The 16455-nt window shown below is 51.5% G+C and overlaps 1 protein-coding gene across 1 annotated transcript; it reads right to left on the bottom strand.

Annotated features, from left to right (window-relative positions):
• Positions 1 to 2129: 2129 nt before the first annotated feature.
• TBX21 (T-box transcription factor 21) lies at positions 2130 to 15138 on the bottom strand. Its single transcript, XM_004041457.5, has 6 exons — positions 14429 to 15138; positions 5630 to 5784; positions 5201 to 5322; positions 4052 to 4210; positions 3862 to 3923; positions 2130 to 3657 (listed from the first exon to the last, which is right to left on the bottom strand). Exons 1-6 carry the CDS (start codon positions 14917 to 14919, stop codon positions 3039 to 3041), a joined length of 1608 nt encoding a protein of 535 aa, XP_004041505.3. The 5' UTR covers positions 14920 to 15138; the 3' UTR covers positions 2130 to 3038.
• Positions 15139 to 16455: the final 1317 nt, after the last annotated feature.

A 16455-nucleotide genomic window follows, 5' to 3' on the forward strand; every position in this document is an offset into this window, starting at 1 on the left:
AAATATCTTGAGTTGTGTGGTATTTAGGTTATATATATTATAGATATATGTGGTATGTGTACATATACACAGTATATACAGTAAAAGGTACATCTAATAGTGAAGAAATAATAGTAATGAACCTTTATGAGTCAAATAACGCCACATCAAAACATGCAGTCAGACTTCTAGAAAAGATGGTAAAGTATGGCTTGATCACAAGTCACTTAACTTCATATCTAATGAAGGGAGCAAAAATCATTTTTAAATGGCGAGCGAAAAGAGTATTATAATTATCAACCACAGTTCCTCCAAGAAAGGAAATAGACCCAACCCATTAACTTTAGAAAGTGACAGCCACGGGGTAGGAGTAGGGGGACAAATAATCTGAACTCACAGAGCACAATGTGGCAGATCTCCTGTCATTTACAAAATTATGAGATTCCAAATTCAAAGGAAAGGGAGCCAAGTATGCCACCGTATTTTTTCCTTCTAACTAGAAGGTGCCTCTGAGTAGAGAGCAAAAAAGGATGGGATGTGAACTGTGACCAAAAAAAAAAAAAAAAAAAAAAAAAAAACAGGTTTTCCAGACTTTAAACAGAACTGGGAGAACTACCCAAAGCCCATGATGATGTTTCCCCATTAGAATGGGGTGCACCCTGGACTGTGGTGGGGCAACATAGTAACTCTAACTTCTTAATGTTTCCTATAAGCGCCTGTCTTAGCCTGAGAGTGTTCTTTTAGAAACTATTTCTTGCCTAGGCACGGTGGCTCACGCCTATAATCCCAGCACTTTGGGAGGCCGAGGCAGACAGATCACGAGGTCAAGAGATCGAGACCATCCTGGCTAATATGGTGAAAACCCCGTCTCTACTAAAAACACAAAAAAAGCCGGGCGTGGTGGCACGCGCCTGTAGTCTCAGCTACTCGGGAGGCTGAGGCAGGAGAACTGCTTGAACCCAGGAGGTGGAGGTTGCAGTGAGCTGAGATCGTGCCACTGCACTCCAGCCTGGGCAACAGAGCGAGACTCTGTCTCAAAAAAAAAAAAAAAAGCAAGAAAATATTTCTTGTAGTGAAGAAAAATTTATCTTAAGTTTAGCAACTCCCTTCATTTCACTTGAGAGTTTGAGAGGTTTTGCTTGTCTTGATGTGTGTGTGTGTGTGTGTGTGTGTGTGTGTGTGTGTGACTAAATTCTATAAGCTAAAATTTAACCATTTTCATTAAGAAAAAGCCTTTTCAGTATGGTTCCAAATTTATAAAACTATTTCTGTCTATCTAACCCACCTAATGTTAATGATAATTCTTGATGGGTAAGATTTGAGATAATTTATTGTTGTCTTTATACTTTTCTTCCTTGCTTGAATTATTTAAAAGAAGCATGTATAGGCCGAGTGTGGTGGCTCACGCCTGTAATCCCAGCACTTTGGGAAGCCAAGGTGGGTAGATCACCTGATGTCAGGAGTTCGAGACCAGCCTGGCCAATATGGCGAAACACCGTCTCTACTAAAAATACAAAAATTAGCCAGGCATGGTGGTGCACATCTGTAATCCCAGCTACCCAGGAGGGTGAGGCAGGAGAATCGCTTGAACCTGGGAGGCGAAGGTTTCAGTGAGCTGAGATCGCACCATTGCATTCCAGCCTGGGCAACAAGAGCAAAACTCTGTCTCAAAAAAAAAAAAAAAAAAGTATGTATTATTTTACAAACACAATTCAGTATGTATAAAAAGACAGACAGAAACAGCTAGAAACTGTTGGTAACAATAGCTTACACAGTGAGTGCTTACTGTTTGTCAGGCAATGTTCTTAAATCCTTTACATGTATTAGCTTGAGTCACATAAAATTGCTAATATTTGGCTTTTCGACTTACAAAAATGGTAATTTCACATGGCTCATTTTATATTTATTTCTTTAATCCTTGAATAACCCTAGAGATAAAGGTGGAGGGCTGCTAGAAATGCAAAGAAAAATCAAGTGCCACCGCTTCACAGCGCCCTGCACCCCCGCTCCCAGTCCAGCCCTTGGCCTTGCCCTCACACCCCTCCTTTCAAGGTCAGGGTGCACACAGGGCAAGGGATTATTCTCTGTCCGTCCCAAGATGCCTTAAGAGGTAGCATCAACCAACCCCCTGAGTGCTGAAGGTAGGACATGTGGCCTTGCTGTAACTCAGCTGGAGTCATTTCAGGGTCTTAGCAGGTTCCCCATAAATGAAAGCTGACAGAACACCTTGGGTACACCAGCTTGGGTACAACCCCAACTGAGTCCCCATCCATGTCCCCCCATGCTGGCACTGAGGCAGGCACATTCAACAGTTTTATGTTTATTTTCAGAAAGTGATGAAGACAAAAGGAATATATCCAGACACCACTCTCTGTACAATAAATAGCCTCCCCCATTCAAAAAAATAAAAAGAAAGAAAAAGAAAAAACACACACCCACACACAACCACCACAAACAATATCTTGCTTCTTGAGATGTGGGCCATTCCCCCCTTTCCAGCCCCTTTTCTCTGATCCCCACTGTGTTTGAGCAGGGGGAGCCCAGGCCAGCTGTCCAAAGTCAGGTGAGTCCTTTCCCTGACCCTGGCGGGCTGATGGTTATAATATACGTGTATCTGTTCTTTTTGGATCAGGGATTAACACACATGCCAACGAAAAGGTTGAAAGTTACTGTACAAAGGAAGAAAGTGGAGTCTCCTGCTCCCATGTCCCACACCTGACCCCTCCCACCCACTAGATGCAAAAAGCTCCTTCATGTCCAAGACTTTCTCGTCTTCTTTTCTCCAGCTGGAAACCAAAAGCAAGACGCAGCACCAGGTAAACGACTGTAGTTAGGGCAGAGGATGGGGCAAGGGGACACCCCTCTCAGGTTTCATCGTGGGCCAGGAAGCATCTGGTGAACCCCAAAATCCTTCTTGAGCCCCACTTCCCCAACCAACTACTAAACAGAGAAGGGCCAGAGGGAGCGGGGGCCTTCTCAGTCCTTCATCCGTTTCCCAAATTAGTCGGTGTCCTCCAACCTAATAACACTGTTTCTGTTTCTTTCATCATGTCATCTGCTCAGTTGGGAAAATAGTTATAAAACTGGCCTTCAGCTTCCTTATCAAAAGGAGAAGGGGCCCCAGCAGGGGAGGAGCTGTCACCACTGGAAGGATAGGGGGACACGCGCCTCCTCTTAGAGTCTCCTTCGCCCAGTCCTGAATCACTGGATTCTGGCCGGATGGGGGCGATCTCAGTCCACACCAAGGGGGGACCCTGGTCCTCTGGTCCCCGTCCCTCTGAGCCTCCAGGGCCGGGTTCCACGGGCAGAGTCCGCATAGGGCGGAACCAGCTGGCCGGGCCCATCTTGGGAGGGTACTGAGGTGCCACAGGCCAGCCAGCTCCAGGTGCCAGGACCTCCTGGCCTCGGTAGTAGGACATGGTGGGCCCAGGGGCAGAGGGCAAGAATGCAGGCTTCATGCTGACTGCTCGAAACTCAGCCTCATAGCTGTGGTCCCGGGGGGCCCCCAGCCAGTAAGCCTGGGGAACCACATCCTTCGTCTGGCCAGGAAGGTCGGGGTAGAAGCGGCTGGGAACAGGATACTGGTTGGGTAGGAGAGGAGAGTAGTGATCTCCCCCAAGGAATTGACAGTTGGGTGCAGGCGGGGAGGGGATGCTGGTGTCAACAGATGTGTACATGCTAGAAAAAAATAGAAGGCAAGAAAACGGGTCACAAGCAGAACCAGTCACCTGTGAGCCTACCTGTTTCACACATTCCTTCTCCGACCCTCCTTCCCTGGCCTGCCAACCTGTAGCATCTGTCCCCCACCCTCCTGTTTTCAGGGGCAGGGAGAGGATGTGTCTCAGGAGGGACCAAAGCTGAGTTGAACCCAGTGGCACTTACGACTCAAAGTTCTCCCGGAATCCTTTGGCAAAGGGGTTATTATCAATTTTCAGCTGAGTAATCTAGAGAGAAGGGAAATAGAGTCACCTGAGTCCTGAGTCTGGGGCTCGGGAACTTTCCAAATCCCTCCCAAGGAAGACAGTGGGCCCCACTCTGCCCTCCTCCCCACAGGGGCTCAGGCAGCCCTCACCTCGGCATTCTGGTAGGCAGTCACGGCAATGAACTGGGTTTCTTGGAAAGTAAAGATATGCGTGTTGGAAGCGTTGCAGGCTGCCTCTGGCTCTCCGTCGTTCACCTCAACGATATGCAGCCGGGGCTGGTACTTATGGAGGGACTGGAGCACAATCATCTGTAGACAGAGCGAGATGGTTGTAGGGATGGGGAGGAAGGATTTCGAGGATCCCATCACCCCCACCAACAGCTGGCCCCACGTGAGGCTAGCAAGCACCCTGAGGTCATCCTGTCCATTCCCCTGCTCTGCCACCATGTAACTTCCCCCAAGCTTTCCAACTCCAGTGTCCGGACTCTTTGGGGCACCAATTCTAGCCTCTTGCCCCCTCTTCTACCTCCAGATGTCAATTGAGACCAAGGTATCAGCACAAACAGGGCTTTAGGGCAAGGGCACTTTTTTTTTCTTTCTTTTTTTTTTTTTGAGACGGAGTCTCACTCTGTCACCCAGGCTGGAGTGCAGTGGCATGATCTCAGCTCACTGCAACCTCTGCCTTACGGGTTCAAGCGATTCTTCTGCCTCCGCCTCTTGAGTAGCTGGGATTACAGGCACCCGCCACCATGCTTGGCTAATTTTTGTATTTTTAGTAGAGACGGGGTTTCATCATCTTGGCCAGGCTGGTCTTGAACTCCTGACCTTGTGATCCACCCGCCTTGGCCTCCCAAAGTGCTGGGATTATGGGTGTGAGCCACCGCACCCAGCCAGCAAGGTCACTTTTAACAGGATTGTTCAACCTAGAGAAACTCGGCATCTATTCCCTGGGACCACAGGGCCAACTCTGTGCCTTTCATGGTGCCGGAGCAATGGCAACCCATGATTTGGTGAAGAAACCCTGAGGCTGGGTTGGCCTGTGTGGCCTGAATATGACCCCCGTCCAAGATTCAGCTTCATCCCATCTCATCTTCCTCCCAAGGTGGGTGAGAAACAGCCAGAGTTTAGGAAGGAAGAAAAATGACCCTTCCTTTAGGACAGAAGAAAAACGAACCTTCCTTCCGGTAGGAAGGAAGAAAAAATGAACCAAACTGGCCCCGCAGGACCCTTGTGGCCTTGGAGGTCTCAGACCCAGGGTGGGGTGCATGGCTAGGCTACCTTTTGAAGAGCAGGTCCTACCTGGGTCACATTGTTGGACGCCCCCTTGTTGTTTGTGAGCTTTAGTTTCCCAAATGAAACTTCCTGGCGCATCCAGTGCGCTCCTGTGTTGGGGGAGTCCGGGTGGACGTACAGGCGGTTTCCTGTGGACAGTTCACCTCTTTGACATGCAGCCCCCGGGACAGAACCCTGGTGATGTAGGGCTTTGCCTGTCCTGAGAGGGACGTAAGGAAGGACACAGGGGGAGGACCAGGCAGGGAAGGGCAGAGGACTCAGCAGAGGACAGGCTAGAGCAAAGCAGGAAGCCAGAAACAGGAGGGATGCAATGGCGTGGGATGGAGTGGGAGGGGGGTTAAAGGTCTAGGAATTAGGGGTAGGGGCTTGGTGGGCCCACCAGGGGGCGCCCAGTCCCAGCGAAACAGAGCCCACCGCTCCCAGGGGCGCGCGCACCTGGCATGCTGCCCTCGGCCTTTCCACACTGCACCCACTTGCCGCTCTGGTACCGCCAGTGGTGCTGGTCCACCAAGACCACGTCCACAAACATCCTGTAGTGGCTGGTGGGCTCCAGCCCGGCCACAGTAAATGACAGGAATGGGAACATCCGCCTGGAGAGAAGAGAGAAAGCCCCCAGCACCCATCAGCTCCAGCTTGACAGCCAGTCCCCCCTGCAACAGTGCCCAGGCATCAGTGGTGTGCTGTAGCCGGCTTCCTCCCACTCATAAGAACCAGCTGGAAGGTGTTTAGGGAGTTTGCCAGCCAGTGGTTAAACACAGCCATAATTAAAAAATAAATTATATAAACTTGCAATTCAAGAGATATTAACAGTCAAAGTAGGCCCGGCACAGTGGCTCATGCCTGTAATCCCAGCACTTTAAGAGGCCAAGGCGGGCAGATCACCTGAGGTCAGGAGTTCGAGACCAGCCTGGCCAACATGGCGAAACCCCGTCTCTACTAAAAAGTACAACAACAACAAAAATAGCTGGGTGTGGTGGTGGGTGCCTGTAATCCTAGCTACTCAGGAGGCTGAGGCAGGAGAATGGCTTGAACCCAGGAGGCAGAGGTTACAGTGAGCTGAGATCGCACCACTGCCCTCCAGCCTGGATGACAAGAGCAAGTCTCCATCTCAAAAAAAAAAAAAAAGGAGTAAAAACTAAAAAATCATCACTGCCCAGTTATTTTACGTTTTACTATTGTCTGCGCTGTCGAGGTTACTTCCGTCTATCGCAGCTGCATGGAGGAGGTACTAAATCACAGTGCACTGTGCGTCTCTTCCCAGCTCTGTGTTCAATGACTCACATGAGTCGCTTGAAATCATCCATAGCAGGAGTATTTACACCACAGGGATCAGCAAACACTACAAATCAGAGTTTTTTAAAATGTTCTTTCAGAGGGTCAGTTGCTCGACATCTACCTGCACACCCCTGTCTCTAACCTTAGCTGCTTCCTAGGAGGGGGCACCACCAGCTCTCCACAGGCAGCTCCTGGAAGGTCCTCACGCCTCAGTTCCTCAGCCATCCTCTCTGCCGTGGCTCTCACAGTGCTAACACACTCCCAGACCCATGACACCCACTCACAGGCCCTCCCTCTCCCATGCTCCTGGGTCTGCCACCTGCAGTATAGCCTGCCCTCAGCCTTCAGAGAAGTTGCACACATCCTAGTTGAACAGGGAGCTTCCCATCCACCTGAAAGAAGGCTCTATTGAACACGGGGCTTATGTTCAAAGTCCTTGTTTCCAGGAAAAGTAGAGGAAGTTAGGGGGTGGGATGCTGTATGATTCCGCTATTGTGCCAGAGTAACAGATTCAGAAAAGAAGCACTCTTCTACCATCACCATCTCCACCACTAACACCTTCACTAGCCCCGTCACCACCACCACTACAACCAGCACCATCACCACCAGTAGCACTGTAACCACCCATTACCACCATCACAACCACTGTCACTACAACCGCCCCCTCCACCATCACGATAACCACGATCTCCACCAGCACCAGCACGGGCACCACCATCTACAGCCACCACCCTCACCATCACAACCACCACCAGTAGTACCGTCACTACAACCACCACCTCCACCAGCACCAGTTCCATCACCAGCTCCAATGGCTTAGCCTTTCTCTTCCAACACAAGCAGGAAGAGCAGAGTTTTCAGAATGGCAGAAGCTAATCCTCATCAGAATTACTTTTCATTTCCACACACTTCCCCCTCCTCTCATGAGAAGCCCTGAAGGATGAGGAAAAAGGGACCTATCAGTGAGTCAGGAAACCTGGAGGAGGGAGGGTTCCAGGGGCCTAGGAACTGTTTTTGAGGGACTTCTAATCCCCAGAGGTCCCCAGGACAACTTACCTAACAACCTTGGGAAGGTGTCCTAGAAGGGTGCTGTCACACGCCTGTCTTCCCCTGACTTTCCTGAGTTGAGAAAAATAGATTACTACCCTATGACCCTGGATAAGTTAATTCTCAAGCCAAATCTCAGTTTCTTTTTGAAATGGAGTTTCGCTCTGTCACGCAGGCTGGAGTGCAGTGGCGTGATCTCAGCTCACTCTAACCTCCACCTTCCAGGTTCAAGTGATTCTCCTGCCTCAGCCTCCCAAGAGCTGGGACTACAGGCATGTGCCACCATACCCGGCTAATTTTTGTATTTTTAGTAGAGATGGAGTTTCATGTTGGCCAAGCTGGTCTCGAACTCCTGACCTCAAGTGATCCACCCACCTCAGGTTTCCAAAGTGCTGGGATTATAGACATGGGCCACTGCACCCAGCCCAAATCTCAGTTTCTTCACATGTAAATGGAGAGTCTAACTCCTGTCCATCTTTCCTCTGAAAGCTGTTAAAAAGTTCGAAAGATGGCCCGGCACAGTGGCTCACACTCATAATCCCAGCACTTTGGGAGGCCGAGGAGGGTGGATTTCCTGAGCTCAGGAGTTCAAGACCAGCCTGGCCAACATAGTGAAACCCCATATCTACTAAAAATACAGAAAATTAGCCGGGTGTGGTGGCATGCACCTGTAGTCCCAGCTTGAACCTGGGAGGTGAAGGTTGTGGTGACCCGAGGTGGCGCCACAGCACTCCAGCCTGGGCAACAGTGTGAGACTCCATCTCAAAGGAAAAAAAAGAAAAACATAAAATGTTATTTCCAATTTTATATTTGAAGAAACTGACGCTCCGAGAGGTTTGGTGACGGTCCTTGGTGGGACAGCAGAGGTGAGGTCTTCTGACTGCAGAGTGCATGCTGTGCTCTGTGGTCCCCATTTCTTCATATTCATTTTTTTCTTTCTTTTTTTTTTCTTTTTTTTAGACAGAGTCTCGCTCTGTCCCCCAGGCTGGAGTGCAGTGGTGTGATCTCGGCTCACTGCAACCTCTGCCTCCCAGGTTCAAGAGATTCTCCTTGACTACAGGCACCCAACACTGCGCCTGGCTAATTTTTTTTTTTTTTTTTTGAGACAGAGTCTCGCTCTGTTGCCCAGGCTGTAGTGCAGTGGTGTGATCTTGGCTCACTGCAAGCTCCGCCTCCAAGGTTCACGCCATTATTCTCCTGCCTCAGCCTCCCAAGTAGCTGGGACTACAGGCGCCCGCCACCACACCTGGCTAATTTTTGTACTTTTAGTAGAGACGGGGTTTCACCATGTTAATCAAGCTGGTCTCGAACTCCTGACCTCAGGTGATCCACTGGCCTCGACCTCCCAAAGTGCTGGGATTACAGGGGTGAGCCACCGCGCCCAGGCCATACTGATTTTTTTTAAAGAGATGGAGTCTTGCTATGCTGCACAGGCTCTGCTCAAATGCCTGGGCACAGGCAATCCTCCTGCCTTGGCCTCCCGAGTCACCCGAGCGGGGTTATAGGTGCTCACCACCATGCCCAGCTCATCCCGTTTTTATCACTAGTAGAGGGAAATGAAGGAGACACAGGAAGAGGCTGGGGAAAAGGGAGAAGAGAAAGGAGATCTCGGTTTCTCCCTAAAAGTCTAGAATCACCACCAGCTGGAATCCCAAAATAGCCCCTGATTTACATGACACTTTGCTGGGAAGGAACCGAGAGTGGTGATGGGTCTGGTGCCAAGTTGAGCCTCCCTAAAGGCCACTTACCATCCCACCCTCATAAGACAGGGTCCAAGACCCCAAATTCCTCTGCTGGCCCTGAGAACTAAGTAGCCTTGGGATGGCTCACAGGGTCGTCATACCTCTCCCAGATTCCGAGCTCCTGGCACAGGCTCTGCTTCACTGTAATTAAGTGCAAATTAAAATAGCAAGGAGATAGATAGTTCTTCTCAGTCGTATTGGTCAATGTTTAAAAATTGATAATATTGGCCCGGCGTGGTGGCTCACACCTGTAATCCCAGCACTTTGGGAGGCCGAGGCAGGTGGATCACCCGAGGTCAGGAGTTTGAGACCAGCCTGGGTAACATGGTGAAACCCCATCTCTATTAAAAATACAAAAATTAGCCAGGCGTGGTGGTGTATGCCGGTAATCCCAGCTACTTGGGGGGCTGAGGTGGGAGAATCGCTTGAACCTGGGAGGCGGAGGTTGCAGTGAGCAGAGATCATGCCACTGCACTTCAGTCTGGGCAACAGAACGAGACTTTGTCTCAAAAAAAAAAAAATGTGATAATATCTACCGCTGATGAGGCTGTGAGAAAATGGGTCCTCTCATAGACTATTGGTGCGGGCGTAAATTGGTAGCACCTTTTGGGAGGGTATTCTGGCAATGTGTCGTACCTACCGAAGTACAAAATGTGCTTGGGCATCAAGGGAACTCCTCGTCTTACCAACCTCAGATCCACTTAACAGACTCAGACAGCCACTGGCAAACAGCCAGACAAAAAGCAAAGCTGCAGCCTGGGCAACATAGTGAGACCCCATCTCTACAAAAAATAGAAACAATTAGCCGGACATGGTGATGTGCGCCTATAGTCCCAGTTTCTCAGGAGGCTGGGATGGGAGGATTGCTTGAGCCCAGCAGGTTGAGGCTGCAGTGAGCCATAATCACACCACTGCACTCCAGCGTGGGTGACAGAGCAAGACCATGTCTCATTAAAAAAAAAAAAAAATTTAAATTAAAGTTGTTTTCACTTGCCCCAAGACAAATGAAACCAGTTAAGCATGCTTAAGCCTAAAAAAAATGTTTTTAGCTGGGCACAATGGCTCATGCCTGTAATCCCAGCACTTTGGGAGGCTGAGGCGGGAGACTGCTTGAGATCAGGGATTTGAGACCAGCCTGGGCAACACAGTAAGATTCTGTCTCCATAAAAAATAAATTAAAAAAAAATTTTTAAGATCTGAAAAGTTGGGCCAGGTGCGGTGGCTCACACCTGTAATCCCAGCACTTTGAGAGGCCGAGGCGGGGGATCACTTGAAGTCAGGTGTTTGGGACCAGCCTGGCCAACATGGCGAAACCCCGTCTCTACTAAAAATACATAAATTAGCTGGGCTTGGTGGCTTCTGCCTGTAATCCCAGCTACTTGGGAGGCTGAGGCAGGAGAATCACTTGAACCTGGGAGGTGCAGGTTGCAGTGAGCCAAGATTGAGCCACTGCACTCCAGCCTGGGGGACAGAGTGAGACTCCATCTCAAAAAAAAAAAAAAAAAAGATGTAGAAAGTTATCGACTAAAGTTATCTATGTGGGAGGTTCAAGTCCACTTCCTGGCCCATGAAAAATATTACAAATAAAAAAATTAAAGTTCTTGGAGTTGGGAAAGTGGAGACAAGAAAAAAATTGTAATGACTGTGAGGATAGCAAGGATAGTGTGGGACTGAAATTGTCATTTTACCAACCTCTATCTTCACATGCACAAATCCAAATGCAAATTGAGCTTAACACAACACAGCTACCCAAAGTTATCTTAATTATAATAATCAACCAATCACACCCAGAAAGTGGGGATTGCCAGCAATTAATACACACCCACACACCCACAGAGACACAGGCCTCTCTCTTCCTCTACTGAGAATGTCTACCATCAACTATTATATACTCGCCAACACATTTGCAACACACACACACTGCCACACAGAAACCCTCGCACAAGCCTGTGTGGGGCATTATCAGGCTGCCCCAAATCTCCAGACACAAACGTAGACACCAAAGTCTCCTACTGGGATAATCCACCGTTTTGTTCTCAGTTCCCCTCTCTCAGCCCCATCTGAGCTGCCTTGATCAATCTCCAGACCCAGGAATCACCCCCTGTGCCCTGCCCCATTTCTGCCCGTTGGGAAGAGCATGCCACTGGCGCTGGTCAATACCAAGGGATAGATCCAGGGTGGGTGGGAGAGGAAGAATCCGGGACGGCGTGAGTCAGCTCAAGGCAAAAAGCCGTGGGGCTGTAGGCTGTAGGTGGGCCTGAGGTGGGAGAACCTTTCAAAAAGGAAGAAGGTCATGGGTGATGTCGTGTGACTGGTGGGTCACTGGAACCCACGGAGGGATAGGCCAGCCCACAAAAGCAGGAGGACGGAAAAGAAGCTGTGCTATAAGCCCAAAAGCCTGTTTTGAGAGGAAATGGCCACTGATTTCCCAGATCTCAGGAGCCGAAGCTGAGAAGGTATGGAGGTAACCTGGGGCTAGTGGGACTGAATTGGGGTTGTGTGTCCTCTGTCCCCTCCATGGCAGCGTGGGGTCTATGAAGCCTGATCCAAGAAAAAGCACCAAAAGAAACAGTGAAGAGCCACTGCCTCCTTCAACAGGGACCCCGCATATGGAGCCCCTCAGAATGGAGCAAAAAGTGTGAGGATTGGAAAACACACACACACACACACACACACATTTATGAAGCAATCAGAGAAACTTGGTGATATTTAGGAAATTCTTTTCAGGTTTGCTAATGGTATTGCATTCATTTTAAAAAGCCATTTTTAGAGGTGCAGAGATAAAATAATATCTAGAATGTACTTAGTAATTACTATATTACTAATATAGTCGCAGACAGAAGAAGCGAAGTGAGGATGCAGAAACAAGATTGGACCCATATTGACAACTGTGGAAGCTGGGGATGGAAGTCTGTTACATTCTTCTGTCCATGTTTGTATGTAGTGGAATTTTTCATAATAAAAAAATGTAAGTGTATGTATCTAAAAGGGGGACAAAAAAACTTGTCAAGTGAGAATTACTCAGCAGGAACACCAAGGAAAGGAAGCCATGGGAGTAGAGATGGTGATACACACTTCGAGAATCATCCCCTCAAGTGCCTCCCTGAAGTGCTCTACAGCCTCCCTGAAGCTGGCTCTACAGGCAGAGAGGCAGCCCCCTAGCACTGGCCAACTCCCTAGAGTGCTGGCTGATGCTCCATCCACCCCATCCCTCAAGACTGGCAGGAGGAGGCAGAGGCCTGGCAGAGGCTGTGGGGAGACCCCAGCAAGGGCCCAGGGTGGGAAGGCCTCCTGACCACACAACAGAGTGGAAGGTTAAGAGGCCCCACTTCTGGTCTGCTGTGTGATGGAGTGCAAGCCCCTAGCTGTCCCTGCAACTCAGTGACCTCAACTGTAAAATGGGGAGACTGCTTGGCCTACCTAACGCACAGTGAAATAATGGAAGTGAAAGCACTCTGAATGCATCAGGGCCTTCAGAGAGCGTGGGTGGCTGTTTTTACTGGTGGCCGTAGGGGGCCAGAGAAAGAAACCCAGGCAAATACTATCTGGGCTGTAGTGCCAGCTCTGCCTGCAATGAGTGTGTTGTGTGACCTTGGAAGAGTCTCTTGCTATCTCTGGGCCTGTTTCCCTGTCTGTGCAGTGAGAGGGACAGGATCTTCTGGGTCCCTTCCAATTCAGACACATTGGGACCAGAAGCTTGGGCTGTGTCTGGGTACACCCAAAGGGTGACTAGGGTTGGGGGGAGCAGAGAGGAATTATCAGAAGGCTTAGGAGATGAAGGCTGAGCCATCAAAGAACACGCCAACTTTCCTGGGTTCATCCCAGGGAAAGTGGAACAGCTCAGTAACTTGAAGCCAGTTGTGGCTGGCAACAGGTTCCCCAGTCCCAGGCTACCCCACAAAAATCATCTGGAGGGAAGAATGTTCCAGCAATGCCCAGATCGAATACCAACCTCTGGGGCCCAACATGGCCTTCTCCCTCTCCCCTCCACCCCAAGCCCCACGTTTGGTATCCACACCTCTCGGACCTGGGACCCAGCATCCCAGGTCCACCAATGACAACAGCCCTTCCACACTGTTCCTCGCTGGTCCCCTGCTCACATGGGCCGCGCTGGGAAGGGTGGGTGCGCACAGCCCACATCAGACACAGTCCACTCCGGGGGTTGCTTACTAAACAAATACCACACAAGTCGCAGGTTTCTGTTTCTTTCCTTGTGCAGGAGGCTCTATCCGGAAGCAGCACCCTCAGCCCCAAACTCTCCCCATCACGCACGGGGCTCAGGAACCCTGAGCCATGAAGCCATGGGACACCCCTTCCCCACTTCTCCAGGCTGAACCGGTGAATTTCTGGACAGGAGTGTGGGGAAGGTTTTCACTGGACCAGCCTCAAAGGGTGCAGTGTGGGGCTGGCTACCAGGCTGGACCCCTGGGTGAGCTTCATCTGCCCAGCCCGTGGGCATTTGTGCCTGGAAGGGATCTGTGCCCCCTACAAGCTTTACTGCACTAGCCCCCATACATACACACACACACACACACACACACACACACACACACACACACACCAGACATATGATCTCAAAGTAAGACCGGAAAGGAAACTTGGCGACTGCTTCTCCATGTCACCAAATCCCAATCTCCCCCCGTACACACACACCACCACCACCGCTACCACCACCACCACCACCACTAAAGCTGACCTGAGCACACCAGCAGCAAAGGAGCCGGGGGAGGTGGGCGCAGGGGGCCCAGAGATAAGGGGCTCCCTTCCCATCCAGTTTCCCACACAGGAGCCCCAGGCGTCCTGTCCGCCCAGAGCACAGGCTTTCACTGCCCGCTGCGACTCCTCTACAGTAGAGAGTGGGGCAGGGGCGCACACCAATTCTAAGTGAAGCCACAGTCACCCTTCCCCTAAATCAAGGTGACTTCTCACTGTCCCGCACTCACCCGTCTCCCCTGTGAGTCCTCTGGCTGTTGGTGCAACAGCCTGGGCACAGACGCCCCTCCGGAGCTTTCCCTGTCCTCCTAACAACCCCATTCCCCTGTCTCCCTACGCTGAAGCCAAAGCAGTGAGGGACACGGAGTCAGAAGCATTGTCGAGCCAGAAAAACAGACGAGACGTTCTTGTTCCGGCGGGGGCACAGAGGCCCCGAGGGCCGGCGCGCCGCACTCACCGTCCCTGCTTGGTGATGATCATCTCTGTCTGGTGCTGATTAAACTTGGACCACAACAGGTGGTTGTTGAGCGCGACCCTCAGTTTCCCCGACACCTCCAGCCCCGCGGGTAGCGCGTAGTCCTCACGCGGCCCCGGGTAGAGCCCGGCGCGCGGGTCCGGGGCGGCGTAGCCCTCGCCCGGCTGGTAGCCCTCGGCGTCCGCGGGCGGCGGGAAGGACTCGCCCGCGCCGGGGAAGCCGGCCGCCTGGGGTCGCGGCGGGTAGGCGTAGGCTCCAAGGAAGCGGCTCGGCGGGGCGGGCACCAAGGCGCCCCCCGGGTAGGGAGACCCCAGGCTGCCGCCCCCGCGACGCTCGTCCGCGTCCTGCGCGCCCGGCTCCGGGTAGAAGTAGCGGTGCTGCGGGTCGGCGCCAGGCGCCCGGCCCTCGTCGCTCCCCGGCATCGGCTCTGTGCCCGTCAGCATGTCTCCGCAACCCGGCTCCACGATGCCCATCCGGGGCGGGCTGGCACCTTCCCGCAGCCGTCGAGGACCCGCCCCTCCGCGCGCGAGAGGGTCGCGTGGGCTGGGATGGGCAGGGAGCAGGGGGCGGGGGACCCGAGGGCCGGGTGGGGGACCCCACCGGAGCCCGGGCTCTGACGCCTGGCTTCTACGCCCTCGTCCGGCAGGCGCGCGGCAGCTCTCGGGCTTCCTCTCCAGCGGGCCGCTGTCACTAGAGTCACGGCGCTTTGCTGTGGCTTTATGAAGCTCTCCGGCTCCCCCCCACTCCGCCACCTCGGCCCTGCTCCGCCTCGCCCCACCCCGCCCTCTCGTGGCTAATACTAGGCAAATTCTACGCTCTTGGCGAGTACTGCAGGGCCCCCCATGGTGGAGAGAAGCGAGAGCCCGCGCGCACCCTGTAGTTCGAAGATCTTGCTTTCTGGGAGTGTCAGCTCCGCCGCCTGACACACCAGCCCGTGGCTGTCTTCTGGACCCTCGGGGAAATTCAGCCCAGCTTTGAAGTCTCAGCTCAAAGGCCCTCTCCTACAGGAAGCCTTCCGAGATGGCCCAAGTGGGACTCGCTGGGAATTCTCTTAGCACTCAGAGGCTCGGAGCACGGGCACATTAGAAGCAACTTTGACCATGAACATTCAATCGATCTTTATTGATACCTACTGTGTGCCCAGACTCTGTGCTAAGTGACATTTCGGGTTGCCCTCTTTCTCCCCACCAGAGGTCCACATGTGCTGAGTTGGCTGCATCTTGTAGCTCTAGCCCTGGGGGCAGACCTAGAACCTGATGGACAACAGGAAATGTTCCTTAAAGCGCACTGCATCAGCAGCAGCCAGGGGTTTGCAGGACCCTGAGCTGGGCCTGGCCGGGCCCACAAAAGCTCACCTACCCTGCATGGCAGTCATGGGCACTGGAAGTAGCATTGGGCTGCCAGTGCTGAGAGTCCCAGGTCTGGCTCTGCCTGCCAGGTATATGTGACCCAGGCAAGTCATTTTCCTTGCCTGAAAGTCAACCTCACGTGCCTCATCCATAGACTGGGGGAAATAAACAGATCTACTTTTCAGGGGGGCTGCAAGCCTTACATGAGAGGGTGTACGTGTGCAGCACTTTCCAATCTATTATTATACCTGGATGGAAAAGCTGCTTTGAACAGATTCAGAGCCGGCTGACAGGAAGGAAACCCACCACATGCTCTGAAGGGCTGCCTCGGAGATAGGACGATGGAGGCTTTTCTTTCTCCATTTTCCTTTTATGTTAACTAATGTATTAGACTCCTTTTATGATGAAAACTATCCGTTTCCCCCCCTCAATTGAAAATAGCATCATTGGGAGTTTTCCTGTGTATAAAGATGAAACATACTTATATAGGAAATTTAAGCAGCACAGAAAAGTAAAAACAAGACTGTATAAATCACCCCAAATTCCACCCCCTAAAGCCAAACAGGATTAACATTTCAGTGAACACCCTCTGAGACCTCACTCCTTATATACTCTCTGTCTCTGTCTTTTGCACACATGCACAAATATATAATTTATATA

The sequence above is a fragment of the Gorilla gorilla genome, chromosome 4 (genome assembly GCF_029281585.2).
Source record: "Gorilla gorilla gorilla isolate KB3781 chromosome 4, NHGRI_mGorGor1-v2.1_pri, whole genome shotgun sequence".
Lineage (NCBI taxonomy): Eukaryota > Metazoa > Chordata > Mammalia > Primates > Hominidae > Gorilla > Gorilla gorilla.